Consider the following 17,297-nt stretch of genomic DNA (forward strand, 5'->3'; position numbering starts at 1 on the left):
GGAAAGATATCTGGAGATTAGTTCAGAGATATATGGAGTAGACAGGTTATGGATGGCTTGGTCAGTATTAGTAATTTGAACTGGATACGCTGAGGGAATGGGAGCCAGTGAAGAGATTTACAGAGGGGGAAGCAGAGGAGTAGCGAGGAGAGAGATGAATTAGTCGGGCAGCAGAGTTAAGGATGAACTGGAGAGTTGCAAGGATGTTAGCAGGGAGGCGACAGAAAAGGATGTTGCAGTAGTCGAGGCGGGAGATGATGAGGGCATGCACAAGCATTTTAGTAGATTTAGGGTTAAGGAAAGGACGGATTCTGGAGATATTTTTGAGGCGACAGGAGGTGGAAAGAGTTTGGATGAGCGGTTTGAAGGACAGGGTAGAGTCAAGGGTTACTCCAAGGCAGCGGACTTCCGGTATGGGGGAAAGCATGATGTCGTTAATTACAATAGGTAGGTCAGTTAAGGAAGATCTATGAGATGGAGGAAAGATGATGAGTTTAGATTTGTCCACATTGAGTTTGAGGAAGCGAGAGGAGAAGAAGGAGGATATGGCTGATAGACAATCTGGGATTCTGGACAGCAGGGAGGAGACGTCTGGGCCAGAAAGGTAGATCTGAGTGTCATCAGCATAAAGGTGGTACTGGAATCCATGGGACTTTATACACTTGGCCTGGGACAACTCATAAATTGAGAAGAGGAGGGGTCCTAGAACAGAGCCTTGGGGGACTCCGACAGAGAGAGGGTGGGATGAGGAGGTAGTGTGGGAGTGGGAGACGCTGAATGTGCGGTTGGAAAGGTATGAGGAGATCAAGGATAGGGCGAGGTCTTTGATGCCAAAGGAGGAGAGGATCTGTAGTAGGAGGCAGTATTGAACTGTGTTGAAAGCAGAGGACAGGTCTAGAAGGAGGAGTACAGAGTATTGTCCGTTAGCTTTGGCTGTAAGTAGGTCGTTAGTGATTTTGGTCAGGGCTGTCTCAGTTGAGTGATGGGGGCAGAAACCAGATTGTCAAAGAGCAAGTTAGATGAGAGGTAAGTTCAAAGTGGACGTGCTGCTCCAGGAGTTTGGAAGCAGATGGGAGCAGCAATATTGGGCGACAGCTGGACGTAGCAGTTGGATCGAGGGTTGGCTTTTTAAGGATAGGCGTGACTGTGGCATGTTTGAAAGCAGAAAGGAAGGTACCAGAAGTTAGTGATAGGTTGAAGAGATGGGTTAGGGATGGGATAAGTGTGGTGGTGATGTTGGGGAGGAGGTGGGATGGGATGGGGTTGAGCGCACAGGTGGTGAGGTGCGATTTGGAGAGGAGACAATTAAGCCCCCCTTTAGTGATGTTGGATAGGTAGGTTATGGGGTTTGGAATCTCTTACTTGGTTCACTATATCCTCTAATTCATTTCCTATCTGAGTACCGGGTTGCATACAAAACTGAGCATTTACGTTCACATAGATTGTCTTCACGTGATCTTTCCCACTTCACTACAAACTCTCTTACAGGATCTTCCTGTACGTTTTTTTTTTCCGAGTAGCAACTAACCGGAGAGTTTTAACTTGCTCACTGCTTTTAATGAGAAGGCTATTTATACACTAAGCACACATAATTTAGTCTCCATACATCATGAGCGCTGCTTAGCACCCCACAACACAGATTCAGCAGTATATCAGGACCACAGTATAATCAGAACAATTCAGCACACCTCTATCAGTGCTACTTAACAATTATCAACTGACAAGGCATCAATAAACTGAACTAATATAATTAGCTAACAAAAGCAGAATAAAAGTAATAAAGAAGGAAAGAACATAGAACAAACATAGGACAAGTATAGCAGAGCAGGATCAAGACACTTCTATTATAATATTTAGAGTATTAACAAACATTGACATCGTTACAAATTATAGATAGAGACAAAACAAATGATGAAAAATCATCGCACCTCATAATGAAACAAAAACAATTGTTAACAGCACTTAAACAAACAACAGACAAACAAGAGACAACAAATAACAGATACTTTCTTTTACCTGAGGATTTTCCCGTTAGAAATCCCCAAAGACTGACTCTAGAAATCCTCCTTTCCCGGAGAGAAAACTGTGTGAGTAATAAATCTACACACTTACCCGGGATCTGGTTTTCTATTCAGGAGGGAGGCAGTCAATTGTTCAGTCTGAGATGAAAGTTGAAGGGGAATGGTATATCCCACTGAAGGCCTCCAAGTTGTTAGAGGAGGGATTTCTAACCTCAGAACTCAGGTGTTCTGTCTTAGGTACCCAGGCGATGAAGCAATAATCAGAGAGACACACGCTTGTTGTCTGTCCAAATGGTCTTTGTTTATTGTGGGGGTTGGGTGTTCTTTTATAGTACAAGATCAAAGGGAAATGAGGCATTACCCAATAATCTGGCAGAAACATGAGGTATTCAATGGGTTGTCAAACACATCCTGGGCTAGGAGATAAGTTACATAAGAAAATGTGGAAGTACTTCCCAGAACTTTCCATATGTCAGTGTGATCTAGTCCAAAAGTTGACGTTCTCAGGAAGAATTGGGCTGAAAACAGAATTTTGGAAAGAACAATATGTCCTTGACCAATTTCTGGGACTTGTAAGAAAAACCATCAGGCCATAAAATTATCGACATGTAGACAGATGATAACTAGAATATAGGCCAGTATTGCATAATACTTTTTCTTCTATTTTATTCAGAATAGAAATTAACCACTTCTTTCACAGTGTGAATCTCTGTACAATAACAACAGAGTTTCTCTTTATCCTGACCTTTCAATTTCTTTTAAAACCGACTAACTTCAAGAAGGATTGTCATAAACTACATAAAATATATTATATTACACCTGTGCCATGATATATCTCTATTCTGTGCATGGCTGATTGTAATGCTCGCGCCCAGACTGGTTGGTGCGGGCTTGCCGGGGTGTCCAGACTTCCCTGGAAGGGGCGTAACTAGGTGTTCGCTGGAGCCTCTGATGGTGAGGACAGACTTGTCTAATAGGTAGCTACCAGGTACCACTCCAGGGTGGAGTCTGACTGTGGATACTGATCCCACCGGGGAACAAGACACAGGCAGGCACGGCTGTGACACTCGGTGACGGACGGGTACGGCAGAGGCCCTGACGGGCAGACTGGCTTGACGGAGATACAGGCAGACAGGCGGGTACGGCTGGTACTGTGACAGACAGGCGGGCACGGCTGGCACTCTGACAGACAGGCGGGTGTATGGAGACTGGTAAGATCCTGTACGACAAGTTGCAGAACAGAGATAGAGCAAGGCCGCAAGAGCAGAAGCAAAGCAGGACCACAGGAGGTGTAGTTGAGAGCAGGAGGTGGAGCCAAGAACCGAAACGCAGGAAAGAGCAGAGAAGGAGAAGACTGAGCTAAGAGCAGAGAAGAGAAAGGCAGAGCTAAGAGTAAAGAAGGAGAAGGCAGAGGAGAGGGAGGAGCTAAGGACGGAGATGCTAGAGGCGGAACCAAGAGCGGAGACGCTGGAGGCACAGAGCCACAGGTTGTGGTGAGCAAAGCAAAGAGGCACAGAGCCACTGGTAGTGGCGAGCAAAGCAGAGAGATAGCGCAGAGATACACACAGCAGAGTGGGAATGGCAACAACCAAAACACTAGTATAGAAGAATAGGAGACAAAAAAGCGCATATAGGGTCTTATCCTCAGGACTGCTCTTAAAGAATTATGAGAGAACTGCTCACCTGATGGTGCAAAGTAAAGGCGTGTAATTTGTCAGCTGCTGCAGATCCACAGGTCGGCGCTGCGACCTCTTAGAGACGTTATAATAGATGAATGTGGATAAAATCTGCGCTGCTGTGACAAATAATGAATCCAGATATAGTTGTAAGGTGTTCAGGTGGTTTATTCAACGCGTTTCGAAGCTCATGGCTTCTTCTTCAGGAAGTTTCCACACAAAGATATCTTTGTGTGGAAACTTCCTGAAGAAGAAGCCATGAGCTTCGAAACGCGTTGAATAAACCACCTGAACACCTTACAACTATATCTGGATTCATTATTTGTCACAGCAGCGCAGATTTTATCCACATTCATCTATTATAACAACCAAAACAGGAAGAGTAATGGACATATACCAGAATTCAGACAGGAACGGACATAGACCAGAGTACAGACACAGAAGGAACAGAACACAGATTCAGACCAGGCTACGACGCCCCACTGGAAGCGAACACAGACCAGGGTACTACGACCCACTGAGTGGCGGACACAGAGACCAAACCAGACACCTCAGCAGCAAAGTACTGACTGAGGAAGTAAGTTTGCTCCGGCATCCTCCAATAGGTGAGGACGCCGAGGCCTCTAGGCTATTTTGGCAAGAGACACCTTAGGGAGGTGCACACAGACTGAATAAGAAACAGGAGTTGCTGGCACCGCCCTCTATGCACACAGACAGAAAGTGTACACAGAGCAAGTGGTCATGAAGTACGCGGCATGGAGCCGGCAACAGACAGATCTCACAGCATGGCACAGGGTGAGTGAGTTGATGTAAGGCTGGTTTCACATTTGCTTTTTTTGCCGCTGCGTTTTAGCGCAAAAAAACGCATGAGTTTTTTTTCCTATATTTAACATTAAAAACGCATGCGGTTTTTTTGTATGCGTTTTGCCTCATTTGACGACGCATGCGTCGTTTCTATGCTTGCGGTTTTTTGCGGAAATGCAACATGTAGTAATTTCTAGAGGCGTTTTTTTGCGTCAAAAAAAACTTATTGATGTCGGGTTTAGGCAGGAGAAATGAAAAGCAGGCATTTGAATTACCGGCTTTTCTGCTATATCGCGCTGAAGTAAATATAAAAATATATAGATTTCCCATTGACTTGCATTGGGTTTCGTGTTTCGGCCAATCCCCCGACCCCGACTTTTCAAGAAGATTGGCCGATTTCACTCGACTCGACTTTTGAGAAAGTTGTGTTTCGCGAAACCTGACTCGACCTCAAAAAAGGAAAAGTCGCTCAACCCTAATCCTAACCCTAACCCTCGACCTCAAAAAAGGAAAAGTCGCTCAACCCTAATCCTAACCCTAACCCTAGGGATCCTAACCCTAACCTTAGCTATTTCTATTTATATTGGGTTTTCTAGTTGATTTTGATGATTGGCAGCTGTCACACACTTCTCAGCATGAATTTCAAAAACGCAAACGCAGGAAAAAACGCATGTAAACGCGTCAAAACGCCGTGTTTTTTTTACCGCATGCAAAAATGCATGCGTCTAAAAAACGCAGCGTTTGCACGCGTTTACATGCGTTTTTTTCACCACCTGCGGTTTTTTTTAAACGCTGCGTTTTTAAACTCAAATGTGAAACTAGCCTTACAGGCAGGTGGGGGAAGGAAGGCCATGCAGTGACACCGGCAGAGTTGTTACACTGACGGCTGTAATATAGGAGATGTTTTGGCATGGTTCAAGCCCTGGTTTCATCGATTCACTCCACATCATAAATTACATTATGTTTTCAATCCTCAAGAATTCTGATTACTGCACAATCTCTCCTGAAATGGGGAGCACTAATACTTACTTTACTCTTCTGGCCAGGACTCCTATGGTCCACCATAAATGAGTGCAACTCTGGTTTAGTGTTGTAGCTTTCCCCTCATTCATACGCAGTTGTTGGGGATGTATCATAGACTAACAAAAGTTTTTTTTTGATCTGTTCATTTGTATGATAGTTTGATTGTGGTGGGGTCGGCCTGGCTCAGTTATCTGAGTCTGTAACTCCATGGTAGTCCTTAAAAAAAGGTCTCCATTGTATCTTCCAAATGCTTGAGATCTAAATTTATCACACAACAGCTCTGCACTTTTATAAATAGTTCAATTTAAGAGTATATTTCTTTTGATAGAAAATATTGTCCTTTACGATAGTTTATATTGCCAAGAGACACCAAGCCCCATACTCTAACTACCCCAAAGAGGTTTTACCATTAGTTACTCATTTGTTTTATACTTAAAAAGACTGTCCAGCTTGATCATTTCAGTAGATGTGTTATTGTCTATAGTTACAGTTTTGCCTATCATCCTTTAACTTCTTTAAACCCTCTACATCTGGAGTTACACACATACCCATAGGCTTGGGCTATGTTCTTACTTGCTTTTCTATAGTATGAGATGGCAAGAAGAATAGTCAGGTAGTCTGGCCACAACTGGGAGGGCAGTGAAAATACAAAGTCAGTAAACAGGCCAGGGTCACAGCAGGAAATAAATGCACAAGCTGGGAGCTGAATACAGAGGACTGAACCAGAGGAGAACAAACTTGCATCTCGTAGCTTCCGACAATATGATTCAAGCTTTAGTAGGGTGTGGTGCTTTCCAATTGGCTGAAGTAGGGAGCAGATTATTTTAACTGGACAGCGTACACACCCAAACTGCCAGAATGGATGGTACTACAGGTCGCAGGCACCTTAATCTTAGTGGCTGCACAGACTCTGCATCCCCCCAGAGCTCCTAGTTCTGATGTCTCCTTCATTACCAGTGCCGCCTGCAGAATGAATAAGCAGACGTCATAGGAGCAGATCCCAGAGAAGATGGGACACAGCATTTGTAAAAGGTCTAATATGACAAAGCATCAGAAAACCAAAGCAGTAGAAATCCCCATAAAGTGACTCCATTTTGGACAGTCTAACCCTCAGTGACTTAATCTTTAGGAGTAGTGACAATTTTGACTCCACAGCCACTTTCTGGAAATTAGAGCGCAGTGGATGTTGGAAAGTAAAAATTTTAAATATACCATTTTATTACCCAATACATAGTGCCCAGATTGCACTAAAGAAAACACATGCACCATAAATTAAATGGGTTCTTCTCGCTATTGTAATGTCAACTGCATTAAAATGGTAGAACTCCGGCACACGATAGATACATTTTTAACGTTTTATTGTGCTGAAACAAGAAAATCCACAGTTTCGGATATAATAGATCCATATGAATACAGATGTGTTTAAGTCAAATGTTTCGGCGAGAATCTGCCTTTCTCAAGATATATCTATTTTTACAGGTTCAGGGTCCCCAGGTGATGGAGTAAGGTGTCCATGTGACGTGTGTATTCATATAGGTCTATTTTCTGAAATTGTGGATTTTCTTGTTTCAGCACAATAAAACGTTAGATACATTTTTATCGTGTGCCGGAGTTCTGCCATTTTGACCTCTTGACATTTTACTCCAGAGCACCCATTCAACTGTGAGCACCCCATTTCTTGACTGTAAATGCCAAATACATTGATTCTAAATGTGATTTGGGCACAATGCAAGACTCAGAAGCGAGGGGGAATTTGACTTTGGGAGAGTGGATTTTGCTGGATTGGTGTCACGATCCATTTTTGGATTTGTGACAGATCTGGTTTCCCTCAGATTAAAAATTTGTCCTTTCAGGTCATTGGGGGTTAATACAGTTTCCCTGGTGGCCTGCTGGTGTAATTGCATTGCTGCTGGGTCAGCTGATGTGGGTGGTGACCACTCCCACCATCCTTCAAGAGGTCACCTGATGTTAGTTCATTCTGCATCGACCTTGCTGGGAGAAGGAGCTTTCTGGGAGCAGTGATTCTACAGCTGTGTTCGGCTTATCTGTGTCGTTATCTTGCTGTGCGGTACTTTGCAGCAGAAAGCTAAGTGTGGTATTTTTAATACTCTGTACCTTTCAGTGTCTGTCTTGGGCTTCTTTCACACTAGCGTCGGGCTCGGTCCGTCGCAGTGCGTCGGGCCGAGGTCCCCGACGCTAGCGTTGTCTCCGCCGCACAACGGGGGCAGCGGATGCATTTTTCCAGCGCATCCACTGCCCCATTGTGAGGTGCGGGGAAGTGCGTGGAGGTGGGGGCGGAGTTCCGGCCACGCATGTGCGGTCGGAAAAAGCGGACCGTAGGGAGCAAAAAATGTTACATGTAACGTTTTTTGGTCCCGACGGTCCGCCACAACACGGTGCAACCGTCACACGACGGTTGCGACGTGTGGCAATGCGTCGCAAATGCGTCGCTAATGTAAGTCAATGCAAAAAAAACGCATCCTGCAAGCCCTTTTGCAGGATGCGTTTTTTCAGCAAAACGATGCATTGCGACGTATTAAAGAAAACGCCAGTGTGAAAGTAGCCTTACCTTACCTTTTGTTGTCTTAGTGCAGCGGTGGGACCAGTGTTCTCACTTGCCAATTCCCTACTTAGGGATAGGAGCAGGGCAAGTGAGGGATTAGGTATCCTGCTGGTATCCTGACGGTGTAAGAACCCGTACAGGGATGATAGTAAGATCAGGGCACCTCCTCAGGTGAGTGCAGGAGGTGTCCATTCCATCCTTCCCTACCGACAGGGCCCACAGTTTCCCTGGTGTCCCCTGGTGTGTTATGCCGTCTGATGACCGACCAATCGTAGGTGGTGTCACACCGCTTTGGTTGCTTCAGGACATTTGGTTTATGGAAGCCATGTTGCTTTTAAAGAGTCATTAAGCCAGTAATGATGTAGAAACCTCTGTTTTTCCATTTACAGATGATGGACCTGAGAGGGGACTTGTTTTTTGTAAGATGAGTAGAACTCTTTATTGGTAGTATTATTTTTTCTACATAACATTGTTTGGTGGCTTTTTATTCCATATTTTGGAGGCAGAATGAACAAACAGTTGAACACCACGCTCTACTGGTTCATCCTATGAGGTTTTCTATTAGACTGAGAACTGTCATTTTCTTGGTGAATAATTAAAATTTTTTACATTACTTGCCATTTTTACTGACTGTTTAAATATAAATGTTCAAAAATATTAAGTTTGAGGATATTTAACTGAAAAATAATTGGCTTTATTCTTAGCAGATGACTGTACCAGGAGATCAGAGGGACAGCTGACATCTTCATTTTTTAAATCCGATGATCTTGAGATCCCACTAGATACAATTGAAGTGAATGCCATTACTCCAGATATACCATCATCCTTTCACAGCAAAGATCTGTCATCTGATCCTTTGAAACTGGTTCTGTCTTGTGATTCATTACCGACTACTAAGGAAAATCAAATTTGCAAAATAAGCATTAAACGACATGCTCCTAAATCAAAGAAGCCGTTTTCACCTTCAGAATATGGAAATAGCTTTCCCCTTGAAAAGTCTGTTCTTAAACATCGAACAATTCACACAGTAGACAACAGATTTTCTTGTTCCAAGTGTGGGAAATGTTTTAACCAGAAATCAGATTTTGTTATACACCAGAGAAGTCACACATGGGAGAAGCCTTTTTCCTGTTCAGAATGTGGGAAATGTTTTAACAAGAAATCACTTCTTGTTATACACCACAGAACTCACACAGGGGAGAAGCCTTTTTCATGTTCAGAATGTGGGAAATGTTTTAACCAGAAATCATATTTGCTTAAGCACCAGAGAATTCACACCGGGGAAAAGCCTTTTTCCTGTTCAGAATGTGGAAAATGTTTTAACCAGAAATCAGATGTTGTTATACACCACAGAACTCACACGGGGGAGAAACCTTTTTCCTGTTCAGAATGTGGGAAAGGTTTTAACCGGAAAGCATATCTTGATTACCACCAGAGAACCCACACAGGGGAGAGGCCTTTTTCCTGTTCAGAATGTGGAAAATGTTTTAACCATAAATCAGATTTGCTTAAGCACCAGAAAATTCACACAGGGGAAAAGCCTTTTTCATGTTCAGAATGTGGGAAATGTTTTAACCGGAAAGCACATCTTGAAAACCACCAGAGAACTCACACAGGGGAGAAGCCTTTTTCCTGTTCAGAATGTGGGAAATGTTTTAACCATAAATCAGATTTGCTTAAGCACCAGAGAATTCACACAGGGGAAAAGCCTTTTTCCTGTTCAGAATGTGGGAAATATTTTAACCAGAAATCAGATTTTGTTGTACACCAGAGAATTCACACAGGGGAGAAGACTTTTTCCTGTTCAGAATGTGGGAAATTTTTTAACCGGAAAGTGCATCTTGAAAACCACCAGAGAACTCACACAGGGGAGAAGCCTTTTGCCTGTTCAGAATGTGGGAAATGTTTTAACCAGAAATCAGATTTTGTTATACACCACAGAACTCACACAGGGGAGAAGCCTTTTTCCTGTTCAGAATGTGGGAAATGTTTTAACCGTAAAACACATCTGGCTAGCCACCAGAGAACTCACACAGGGGCGAAGCCTTTTTCTTGTTTAGAATGTGGAAAATGTTTTAATCATAAATCAGTTTTGCTTAGGCACCAGATAATTCACACAGGGCAGAAGCCTTTTTCATGTTCTTAATGTGGGAAATCTTTTAAACTGAAATGGTATTTTCTTAAAGGGGTTGTTGTCATGTTTGGCTTTGTTAAAATAAAAAAAAAATCATATTCCCCTTCAGTGCCAGTGCTGTTTCAGTGGTATCCTCAATCGCGTTCCTGAGGCTCATATGAGGCTGTTACATCACACGAGCCCTGTGCCCAATCAGCCCCAGCTTCACTGTCCCCGCCCTCAGACATATTGAACATCAACAGGAAGCCAGGGCTGCAACTTCTCTTTGACTTCCTCTTATTGTTCAATTTGTCTGAAGGTGAGAACAGTGAAGCTGTCACGATCAGCTGTAGCCGCAGAAGCGGCCCAGCCCATAGATGCCCCCAAGCCGACCCACCTCAGTAGGAGTGGGGCTCGTGACCCTTTAAACCGCAGAGGTGGACCTGGGCCTACCTGAACTAGGGGAGGGCAGCAACCGGGGTTCTGTGGCAGCTGAGCATGTGGACAAAGAAAGAGACACGTAGGACTTGATTACACCGCACAACTTCAGGTATAGAGAAAGTAAAGTTTACTAAATTAAAGTCACACAGTACGTAAACAAAACATGACGATGTCATGCTCCCGATTCCACACCTCCAGAAGGGTACCACCCAGTGGACCCCAAGGCACCAACGGATCATCGAGGCACACATAGGCGGGACACCAGGACCCAGGCAGGACATCAGGGTACAGGAGGATATCAGGACGCAGGCAAGACATCAGGATACAGACAGGACATCTGGACACAAGAAGGACCTCAGGACACAGGCAGGGCATCAGGACACAGGAATACCGAATAGATATCTGGGACACTGGCGTGGCAGCCATGGTCATCAGCTGGGACACTGACGTGGCAGCCCAGGTCATCAGTTACATCAGGACATCGAACTTAGGAAGGACATCAGGGAAAATGAGGTCATCAGGATGCAGGTAAGACATCAGGACACACGAGAACATCAGGACATCAGGGTCTATGAGGTCATCAGGACACAGGCAGGACATCAGGGTGCAGACAGGGCATCAGGACATCTGGACTCGGGGTCACCGGCAGACATCAGACAGGAGTTGTTCGGTTCCGGACATCTGACACGACCTACAGGCACCATCAAGCTCCAGGCAGCGGTCATCAGGTTCCAGACTGCGGTCGTCAGGCACCGGGTATCGGACCTAGGAAGGAAGTCAAGCGTGATGGTGCAAGCGCCGCCGTACTGGACGTGAGCCAGATGGGGTTAAAACCGCATGGTAGTAAGAGCACAGAGTAGTAGATGCTCAGCAGAAACACCAGTTTCAAGAGACTCAAAGTCACTGGTTAAGAGGCTCCAGATGCAGAGGGATTCCAGGACATAAACAGCAGACACATTTCAGGCAGGTTCAGGTACAGGACAGGTACAGGATCAAGGATTCGGGCCTGGATATACCGCCTCCAGGACAGGTGCCAGAACAGGACAAAACAGGAATCAAGGCAAGGACTTTAGTACCAAAACATAGACAGGAGAGGTGCAGAAACACAAACACACATAGCAAAGTTCGGGAGCCTTTTGAGTAGCTCAGGCCCCGCCCATAGGGCAGGGGAACTTTATATAGGAGCTGCCCCACAGCAATTGGCTGGGGACAGCATTTCAAGTACACACCCTAACCCTGATAAAAGCAGGGGAGGTGTGTGTTATGATCCGGTGACCTTGGAGCCGCATGAGACTTTCTCTGGAGTAGGTGGTACCTGTACTGACCGCAAACCCTAAACTGACACCGCAACTAGAAGTAGCCGTGGGGTGTACCTAACAAATCCTAGACACCTCGACACAGCCGGAAGACTAAATACCCCTATAGATGGAAAAGGGAATTCTATCTTACCTCAGAGCAGACCCCCAAAGGAAAGGCAGCCCCCCACAAATATTGACTGAGTATATGAGGAAAGACACACCCAGGCAGAAAACAGGATTTAGCAAAAGAGGCACCTCTAGCTAAATAGAAAAGGATAGGACAGAGTACTAAGCGGTCAGTATTAAAATCCTAAAAATATCCACAGCAGATAATACGAAAATCCCACATCTAACTAAAGACAGGGAATGTATATCTGCATCTCCTGAGAATCCAACATGACTGAAAAAATCCAAACACAGTCTAAGCTGGACAAAAAACACAATGAATTGCACTGAATTATAAAGCACACTGCATGTGTGCTGCAGAGACAAAAACCAGTCACTTAGCTGAATTGGCTGCAGGGCAGGAGGAACAGGACAGAGATGCAAACCCTCCAAGAACAATGGACAACTGGCAAGGACTAATGGATCCTGCAGACCTAAATACCCCAATCTGAGCTGCAATCAGCAGAAACACCTGCCCAAGATTGCAACCCAGAGACAACTGCACTACCACCAACAACCACCGGAGGGAACCCAAGAGCAGAATTCACAACAGTACCCCCCCCTTGAGGAGGGGTCACCGAACCCTCACCAGAGCCCCCAGGCCGATCAGGACGAGCCAAATGGAAGGCACGAACCAAATCGTCAGCATGAACATCGGAGGCAACAACCCAAGAATTATCCTCCTGGCCATAACCCTTCCACTTGACAAGATACTGAAGCTTCCGCCTTGAAAAACGAGAATCCAAGATCTTCTCAACCACATACTCCAACTCCCCATCAATCAACACCGGGGCAGGAGGATCAACAGAGGGAACAACGGGCACCACATATTTCCGCAACAAAGATCTATGAAAAACATTATGAATGGAAAAAGAGGCTGGAAGGGCCAAACGAAAAGACACTGGATTGATAATCTCAGAAATCCTATAAGGACCAATAAACCGAGGCTTGAACTTAGGGGAAGAAACCTTCATAGGAACATGACGGGAAGACAACCAGACCAGATCCCCAACCCGAAGCCGGGAACCAACACACCGACGACGGTTAGCAAAACGCTGAGCCTCCTCCTGAGACAACACCAAGTTGTCCACCACATGAGCCCATATTTTCTGCAACCTGTCAACCACAGAGTCCACCCCAGGGCAATCAGAAGGCTCAACCTGCCCTAAAGAAAAACGGGGATGAAAACCAGAATTACAAAAGAAGGGTGAAACCAAGGTAGCAGAACTAGCCCGATTATTAAGGGCAAATTCGGCCAAGGGCAAGAAAGCCACCCAATCATCCTGATCAGCAGACACAAAGCATCTCAAATAAGTTTCCAAAGTCTGATTAGTTCGCTCAGTTTGGCCATTTGTCTGAGGATGAAATGCGGACGAAAAAGACAAATCAATGCCCAGCCTAGCACAAAAGGCCCGCCAAAACCTAGAAACAAACTGGGAACCTCTATCGGACACCATATTCTCCGGAATGCCATGCAAACGAACTACATGCTGAAAAAACAATGGAACCAACTCAGAAGAGGAAGGCAATTTAGGCAAAGGTACCAAATGAACCATCTTAGAAAACCGGTCACAAACCACCCAGATAACCGACATCCTCTGGGAAACCGGAAGATCTGAAATAAAATCCATAGAAATATGCGTCCAAGGCCTCTCAGGGACCGGCAAAGGCAAAAGCAACCCACTAGCGCGGGAGCAGCAAGGCTTGGCCCGCGCACAAGTCCCACAGGACTGCACAAAAGAACGCACATCCCGTGACAAAGAAGGCCACCAATAGGACCTACCAACCAAATCTCTGGTACCAAAAATCCCAGGATGGCCAGCCAACACAGAACAATGAACCTCAGAAATCACTTTACTAGTCCATCTGTCAGGAACAAACAGTTTCCCCACTGGACAGTGGTCAGGTTTGTCAGCCTGAAATTCCTGAAGAACCCGTCGTAAATCAGGGGAGATGGCAGAAAGAATCACCCCTTCCTTCAGAATACCGACCGGCTCAAAGACCCCAGGAGAATCAGGCAAAAAGCTCCTAGAGAGGGCATCAGCCTTAACATTCTTAGAACCCGGAAGATATGAGACCACAAAATCAAAACGGGAGAAAAACAAAGACCATCGAGCCTGTCTAGGATTCAGCCGTCTGGCAGACTCGAGGTAAATCAGATTTTTATGATCGGTCAAGACCACAATACGGTGCTTGGCTCCCTCAAGCCAATGTCGCCACTCCTCAAACGCCCACTTCATAGCCAACAACTCCCGATTGCCGACATCATAATTGCGTTCTGCAGGCGAAAACTTACGAGAAAAGAAGGCACACGGTTTCATCAAGGAACCAACAGAATTCCTCTGAGACAGAACGGACCCTGCCCCAATCTCAGAAGCGTCAACCTCAACCTGAAACAAAAGAGAAACATCGGGCTGACGCAACACCGGGGCAGAAGTAAATCGACGTTTAAGCTCCTGAAAGGCAGAGACAGCCGCAGAGGACCAATTCGCCACATCAGCACCTTTCTTCGTCAAATCGGTCAGGGGTTTAACCACACTGGAGAAGTTAGCGATGAAACGGCGATAAAAATTAGCAAAGCCCAAAAATTTCTGAAGGCTCTTCACGGATGTGGGCTGAATCCAGTCATGAATGGCCTGAACCTTAACTGGATCCATCTCTATAGATGAGGGAGAAAAAATGAAGCCCAAAAAAGAAACCTTCTGCACTCCAAAGAGACACTTAGACCCCTTCACAAACAAAGCATTATCACGAAGGATCTGAAACACCATCCTGACCTTTTTCACATGAGACTCCCAATCATCGGAAAAAATCAAGATATCATCCAAATATACAATCATGAATTTATCAACATAATTCCGGAAGATATCATGCATGAAGGACTGAAAAACAGATGGAGCATTAGAGAGTCCGAATGACATCACAAGGTATTCAAAATGGCCTTCGGGCGTATTAAACGCAGTTTTCCATTCATCACCCTGCTTAATACGAACAAGATTATATGCCCCCCGAAGGTCAATCTTAGTAAACCAACTAGCCTGTTATGATCCCAGTGGAAGAGCATCTCTGGTATTCCGGCAAGGTAAACAAAAAACATAGGAACTGCTCTAGGGAGGTGGAAACTGGGCTAACCGCATACCTGATCCTAACACAACAACTAGAAGTAGCCGGTGAACGTGCCTACGTTGATTCTAGACGTCTCGAGCCAGCCGGAGAACTGACTACCCCTAGAGGGAAAATAAGACCTCACTTGTCTCCAGAGAAATTGAACCCCAAAGATATAGAAAGCCCCCAACAAATAATAACGGTGAGGCAAGAGGAAAACACAAACATAGAGATGAACTAGATTCAGCAAAGTGAGGCCCACTAGTCTAGATAGGCAGAAAATAGAAAGTGAACTATGCGGTCAGCAGAAAACCCTGCAAAAACATCCACGCTGAATATTTCAAGAACCCCCACACCGACTGACGGTGCGGAGGGGGAATATCAGCACCCTAGAGCTTCCAGCGAGCCAGAAAATCACATATCAAGCAAGCTGGACAAAAACACTGAAAAATGCAAATGATCCAAAGTATTCAAAATGGACTTAGCTTTTCTTGCATGAGACAGAGGGAAAGGAATCAGGAGGAAACCTTATAGGACTGGATACAGAGATGCCAGGCAAGAGACTGAGTCCAGAGGAGACCTGTCATGATTCTCAATGGCGAGAGAACATAGCCCAGCATATATGAGAACTAGCTCTTGGAAGATGGAAACTATACTGACCATGAACTAAACCTGCCGCACAACTAGAAGTGGCCGGGTAGCATGCCTACGTTTTTTAACCCTAGATGCCCAGCGCCAGCCGGAGAACTACCTAATCCTAGCAGAGGAAAAGACAGTCCTGGCTCACCTCTAGAGAAATTTTCCCAAAAGGCAGACAGAGGCCCCCACATATATTGGCGGTGATTTTAGATGAAATGACAAACGTAGTATGAAAATAGGTTTAGCAAAATCGAGGTCCGCTTTCTAGATAGCAGGAAGACAGAAAGGACACTTTCATGGTCAGCAGAAAACCCTATCAAAACACCATCCAGAAATTCCTTTAAGACTCTAGCATTAACTCATAACACCAGAGTGGCAATTTCCGATCACAAGAGCTTTCCAGACACAGTAACGAAACAGCAGCTGTGAACAGGAACAAAATGCAAAAACACACAAGGACAAAAGTCCAACTTAGCTGGGAGTTGTCTAGTAGCAGGAACAAGCACAGAAGGCTTCTGATTACATTGATGACCGGCAAGAAACTGACAGAGGAGCAAGGTTATATAGCGACTCCCACATCCTGATAGGAGCAGGTGAACAGAGGGGATGATGCACACAAGTTCAATTCCACAAGTGGCCACCGGGGGAGCCCAGAATCCAATTTCACAACAGAGACCTAAATAGGGAACACCCGCTGCTTAATGACCCAGCTGGAGCCCAGGCCTGCAACAAGACATGCCTAACACAGTACCGTTAGTGACCACCAGAGGGAGCCCAGAAACACAGTTCACAACAGTACCCCCCCCTTGAGGAGGGGTCACCGAACCCTCACCAAGACCCCCAGGGCGATCAGGATGAGCAGCGTGAAAGGCACGAACCAAATCAGTCGCATGAACATCAGAGGCTACAACCCAGGAACTATCCGCCTTTCCACTTAACTAAATACTGAAGTCTCCGTCTAGAGATACGAGAATCCAAAATCTTCTCCACCACGTACTCCAACTCGCCCTCAACCAAAACCGGGGCAGGAGGCTCAACAGCAGGAACCATAGGCACCACGTACTGCCGCAACAAGGACCTATGGAACACATTATGAATAGCAAATGACGCTGGAAGGTCCAAGCGAAAAGACACCGGGTTAAGGATTTCCAAAATCTTATAAGGACTGATAAAGCGAGGCTTAAACTTAGGAGAGGAGACCTTCAAAGGAACATGCCGAGAAGACAACCAAACCAAATCCCCAACACGAAGTCGGGGACCCACACCGCGGCGGCGGTTGGCAAAATGCTGGGCCTTCTCCTGTGACAATTTCAAATTGTCCACCACATGGTTCCAAATCCGCTGCAACCTATCCACCACAGAATCAACTCCAGGACAGTCAGAAGGTTCAACCTGACCCGAGGAGAAACGAGGCTAGTTATATATATATATTAAGCACTGCACTTTGTG

The 17,297-nt window shown here is 45.4% G+C and overlaps 3 protein-coding genes across 6 annotated transcripts in view; all 3 read left to right on the top strand.

Annotated features, from left to right (window-relative positions):
• The window catches only part of LOC143766657 (uncharacterized), a 1,190,188-nt gene extending 1,179,860 nt beyond the window's left edge, over positions 1-10,328 (top strand). For 2 of the 4 annotated variants that reach the window (XM_077254482.1, XM_077254479.1), the window contains one exon: positions 8,792-10,322. In XM_077254482.1, the coding sequence (XP_077110597.1) occupies positions 8,792-10,233 (1,442 nt within the window). In that variant the 3' untranslated portion in view covers positions 10,234-10,322. Of the gene's footprint in view, positions 1-8,791 lie in introns of all 4 variants that reach the window. The other 2 variants (XM_077254483.1, XM_077254481.1) reach the window with 2 other exon arrangements.
• LOC143766661 (uncharacterized) overlaps positions 1-17,297 on the top strand; it is a 447,161-nt gene that overhangs the window by 346,520 nt on the left and 83,344 nt on the right. The gene's annotated exons all lie outside the window — the stretch shown is intronic.
• Positions 1-17,297, top strand: part of LOC143768242 (uncharacterized) — a 688,323-nt gene that overhangs the window by 339,344 nt on the left and 331,682 nt on the right. The gene's annotated exons all lie outside the window — the stretch shown is intronic.

The sequence above is a fragment of the Ranitomeya variabilis genome, chromosome 4 (genome assembly GCF_051348905.1).
Source record: "Ranitomeya variabilis isolate aRanVar5 chromosome 4, aRanVar5.hap1, whole genome shotgun sequence".
NCBI lineage: Eukaryota > Metazoa > Chordata > Amphibia > Anura > Dendrobatidae > Ranitomeya > Ranitomeya variabilis.